This window comes from Canis lupus, chromosome X (assembly GCF_011100685.1).
Source record: "Canis lupus familiaris isolate Mischka breed German Shepherd chromosome X, alternate assembly UU_Cfam_GSD_1.0, whole genome shotgun sequence".
NCBI classification, from domain to species: domain Eukaryota; kingdom Metazoa; phylum Chordata; class Mammalia; order Carnivora; family Canidae; genus Canis; species Canis lupus.
In genome coordinates, this window is record NC_049260.1 from 113,918,960 (window position 1) to 113,924,379 (window position 5,420).

General features: G+C 36.1%; 1 protein-coding gene across 1 annotated transcript; it reads right to left on the reverse strand.

Annotated features, from left to right (window-relative positions):
- Window positions 1–3,688: 3,688 nt before the first annotated feature.
- LOC100856040 (coiled-coil domain-containing protein 25-like) lies at window positions 3,689–4,357 on the reverse strand. The gene has a single exon (XM_038586625.1). It carries the CDS (start codon window positions 4,350–4,352, stop codon window positions 3,726–3,728), a length of 627 nt encoding a protein of 208 aa, XP_038442553.1. The 5' UTR covers window positions 4,353–4,357; the 3' UTR covers window positions 3,689–3,725.
- Between the last annotated feature and the right edge of the window lie 1,063 nt (window positions 4,358–5,420).

Below are 5,420 nucleotides of genomic sequence, written 5' to 3' on the forward strand. Positions count from 1 at the left end.
CTACTTATAGTGTGTTAAGCTTTTTAGGTTTGTTTTTCTTCAAATCTGGGGATATTTTCAGGTGTTATTCCTTCTTTATTCTCCTCCATTACATGTACATTGGAGTACCTATGCTGTCCCACGTTTCTCTGATGTACTGTTCATTTTCATCCATCCCTTTCCCTTTCATTTTTTAGACCGCGTCTCTGTTAACAGATCTTTGAGTTCACTGATTCTTTTTCATACCAGCTACTATAGTACAATTTTCATTTTGGTTACTGTGGTTTTCAACGCTTGAATTTCTATTTGGTTCTTTGCCTGTTTTGTGTCTCTTTATTGGTATTCTCTATTTGATGAGACATTATCATCACACCTTTATTTCATTCTTTAGATATGGTTTTCTTTATTTTTTTAAAAGACATACTTATAATAGATGCTTTGAAATAATTATCTGCTTAGTTCAAAATCTGTGTCCAATGAGAGGTAGCTCCTTCTGTTTGCCTTTTCCCCCCTGAATATGACTCACATTTCCATATTGTTTCACAATTTTTCTTTAAATAGTGGATATTTTATATATTTAGCAAGTCTGGATTTTGTTTTTGTTTTTATTCTTCTAACAGTTGTTGATGTTTTATTCATTTTCCTATTTAAGTGGCTTTCCTGGACTTAATCTGTGGTATCTCTTTCCCTTGCACTCTGTGGTCACTGGTATTTATACTCTGTTTTTATTTTACTTCATTGAAAAATTCTTTCTTTTTTTGAGACTTTATTTATTTGTTCATGAGAGACACACAAAGAGAGGAAGAGACATAGGCAGAGAGAGAAGCAGGCTCCATGCAGGGAGCTCTATGTGGGACTCGATCCCAGGACTCCAGGATCATGCCCTGGGCCGAATGCAGGTCCTCAACCACTGAGCCACCCAGGCATCCCTTGAAAAATGATTTCATTTCATCTTGTTTAATTTGAATTTTATCTTCCCGACTTCCTGTAGGTAACTCTTATTTGTACACGGCTTAGTTGTTTGGCAACGCTTGATCAGAGTTTTTATCAAACACCTTGAGTCAGTAAGTCCTCCATCCTTTGCCAGTAGATTTGTGTGTGGCTTGAGAGATTTATTTTAAAGTTCAGGAAGTTTTCAAGTTTCTAGCTTTTATTTTCCTCAGGGCTCTCTTAGTTTTCTTGTGTACATTTGCATAGTCTCTCAGTCAACTAGGAATATGTAGAGACTTTGTGTCCTCAAGTCTTCCTTATACAAGCATACAGTTTCTCAGCTGGCCTGAGTTATTTAAATAACCTGTTTTTTTTTTCAGTCTCTCCTGTGTATTTGGATGAGTCAACCAAGTATGTGTGGACTGCTTATTGAGCTTTTCCATGATTTGCTTGTTTCCAGGATTTCTCTGTTAATTTTCTAGCCTGCCTTCCAATCTGATACCCACCCCAACAGGGACTACAGCCTCTGGTTAGCAAAGCTACAGATCTTCCCTATTTGTCCCTGAGTATGTGTTTTCCATCCTGTGCTATAAATCAAGTAGGCCCTCAGTACCAATAAAGTTGCTATTGCAGTTTCACAGCCAGCCCCATACTGGTATCACTACTGTTCTGACTGAGCTCATGGGGGATGGGGACAGCCTCGGGCCAGAACACCATAGACTCCTACAGTTCTTAATTGAATTGCAGTGAATTTTTTGTGAATAAACTCTTCTCAATATGTTGTTTGCATTAGGTCAATTTCCATAACCCTTAAAAGGTTGTTATCAGTCATTTGTCCAAACTTTTAGTTGTTTTGGGGATAGGATTTTTCAACTTGTTCACTGCTCCATAGTAAAAAGCACCCTCTCCCATATGATTATGTTTCTTACATAATTAATAACTGTATGGTAGTTCTTTGTGTTACGGCATCATTATTTATTTAACTATCCACTGTTGGCAATTTAGGTTCCATTTTTTTTTGCCTTTGAAATGCCATGAATATTTTTGCATGTGAATCTCTCTTTCCTTAAGACATTTCTATAATTGGAGTTATTGAGTCAAAAATATAAGCTTTTAAAGGTTAGAAATACATCTTGCCAAAATCTTTCAAGACCATAACAATTTATGCCTTCCCCAGCACTGTAGGAGAGTGTTTGTCATTCTATACCCTCATCCATTTTGGGAATTAATATTAAAAATATATGCACTAGATAATTGAAAAGATTCAGCATTTTTTGAGTTGCTTTTCCAAATATCTTTATTGAGCTCAATTCTCTGTAATTCTTTATTTAGAATTAATGGATTCTTTCTCTTTTCCCTGGCTGCTTCATTTGTTACCTTTTCTTTGTGGTAGAACAGCATATCATTTCACGTCATCACATACAACATCAACCCCCTTTATCTTTCTAATGGAGCCATTTTTAGAAACAGCATTCTCATTATCAGTTCTTCATGACTGTAAATTGATTCATCCAATTCTTAAGTTTTACATTTTAATTAGGTCACAGGAATATCTTTTTTGACTTTCAAGGAGTACAAACTCAGAGTTCCTTTGCAAAGTAGTAATCCAACTTTTATAAAATTTAAGGAGAAACCAATGGACAATAAATTGCATTTTAAACAATTTGCTTTTATTAGAATACTTTCTTAATAGTGACTATACACATTTGACTTTCTCCACTGTAGATATAAATTGTGTGAACTCATTGATTATATTTTTGAGGTTATGATTCTGAACATTTTCTTCTGAAGCCCTTTTCCAATAGAGATTTATCATTGTTCATTTTTCTTTAGCTAGGATGGATTGAGTCCAGAAAGATAACCAGTCCAGATTATATTACAGCACCTTGTCTATTTTTGTAACAATGTCCCTGATAGTGTTCACTCAGAAATATCTAGTGCTATTTATTAAAAATCTCTAAGAAATTGGTCTTTCTTTTGGAACTAATCTTTCTCCCTGATGTTATGTCCCAGTAAAATCCATTCACCTCACAATAGCCAGAATAAACTTTTAAAAATTCAAAACCCATGATTCTCCTTCTTAAGATGATTTGGTATGTGTAGATTAAGGGCTACGAATTTCACATCCTGGTATGTATATCCCTATTCAATGGCTTTGTTACTCCTTTTATTAAGAGGTAAAATGTATTTACCTACACTCTTGAATCTGGAATAGCTTTCTGCCTTGCTTTGTGCCCAAGAATGTGGTAAGAATGATGTAACACAAGTTCAGGAGCCATGACTTACAGCTACTATTTTCTTTCTTTTTTTTTTTTTTTTTAACCCATAAGCATTTTTGTTCTAGTCAGGAAATCAGGGTTGAGGGCAACATTCGCATATATTGCTCACTGATACACACTGATACATTCTTCTTAACAGAAGTGAAGCTATTTTAAGAAATATGAAAAGTTTTTCAAGACCTCTGTTTTCAGGGACAGATCACAGTAACAAATACTTTGCAGAGCTGGTTCGTTCTAAAGTCTATCCCAGGAACAGGGGCAGCCAACTTTCATGAGGTACCAAGACATGTTTCAGCAAAAATATTTTCACTTTCCTAAAGTTATATGCTGTTTTCAAGTCCAAATATATTATAAATATCTGATCATTTTCTGTCAGCAAAAAAGGGAACACTTTTTTTTTTTAACTCCAACGTTGGTAGTATTTGTGCAGAATGAAGGTAGAATTTTAGTTGTTTTTTTGTAACTCTGAATACAGGTGAAATCAGACCATCCGAAACTGTCCTGCAATTCACATCTTTCAAAGGTCTTTTCCTCCATTCACATGAATTCATCAGAGTCATTGCTGTCCTGATTTGAAGACATGTTCTCAACTTTCATCAATGATGAATAGCTCCTTAATTCGTCCATTTCCCGCTTCTTCTTCATCTCTTCCTTTTCTTTCCTTTTAATTTCCTGAATTTGGGCTTTTTTCTCATTCCTCTCTTCCCAGTCCCTGCATTCCTTCTCTGCTGCTAGGTCAGGGAACCTCTCCATTTTGGTCTTTTCCAACCGGTTCAGGATCTCATTCACTTTCTTCTCCACAGTCACAATTTTCACATCCTTCTGCCTGTGAAAGCCTATCTGTCCCACATCCATGTCAGCTGTTTTCTTCAGGTTAGCCCACGGTGTATATACCACATTAACATTGTTCATCTTGCAGCCTTGAATGCTATTCGCCTTCACAAGGTGGGCACAGTCCATCAGGACTTCCTTTGGAATGTCTTCTATCTTCTCCCTCTTATGTAATCGAAGGTATACATGAGCCAAAGAGAGTTTGTCCACATGAAACCAAATATCTTCAGGCCAGCCACGCTTTATTAGATCTTCATTTTCATATTTATCCTTTCCCATGTAAATAGTGTAAGCTGATGAGTTAACGCTGCTGCTGGTGAAGTAGAACACCATGATCCCGGCAGCGGTGCAGCAGCTCCAGGGCGGAAGAGCAGCACTCAATTCGCCAGCTCAGGAGACCCTTACAGCTACTATTTTCAAACTCTTGGAATGCTGCTGAGTGTGTCATGTAAAGAAGCTGGTCTAGCTTATTGAATGATAACAAATCATGCTGTGTAACAGAGCCTTCATAGCCAAAAGCCCTCAGAAGCTTCAAGGTGTGTAAAGTGAAACCATCTTGGAACTTGTAGCCCATCAGATCAAACAGCCCAATGCTTCTACATGAATTAATTATGGAAAAAACCAGCAAAGGACCTGACCAGTTAACCTACAGAATCGTGAGGAATAATACATTATTACAGTTTTAAGACATTAAGTTTTAGAGCAGTTTATTTTTTAGCAATAGCTAACTGATATAAGTGCTTGCTCATTCCATTTTGCATTCTACTCTAATTTGTTACCTTTGCCTATAAAACCCTTCATTATCTAGCATTTCTGCCTCCAGAATAACTCTTTTTAAAATACCATCCTTCCTATCCTTATCACCGTTGCAAAATCCTGAAACCTACAATTGCCTTGACAGCTCCCCCTTCATCAACATCCTTATTAGCAAGCATGTTCTGTTGCCTCCAATCTTATCAATGGCCAGAGATCAAAACATGAGCCATGCTCTCACAAATAAAAATGGGCACAAGAGCTAGACCTCAAATCATCCCCAATAGCAAATACTTCCTGATGGTTCATCAGCATAGGTAATTTAAAGGTTGCAAAAAAATTTTATGTTGATCAAACTACTTAATTTTATGAAGGTATGAGTAAACGTGCATTTTTATGACATTTATGGAGGGCAATTCAGTAATACCTATTAAAGTTTAATATATGTATATCTTTCAGAAATAATAAGATAACTTCAGGATCTCATCCTAAGGAAATAAATGAAAAAAAGGAACAAAGATATATGTACACCAGGACTTTTGTATTAACAAAGCGTTTGAAATCATCTAAATGTCTATCAACAGATATTTATTAGATAAATTATTAACATCAATACAGTGGGAAATGGGGTAGTCATTAAAAACCTTG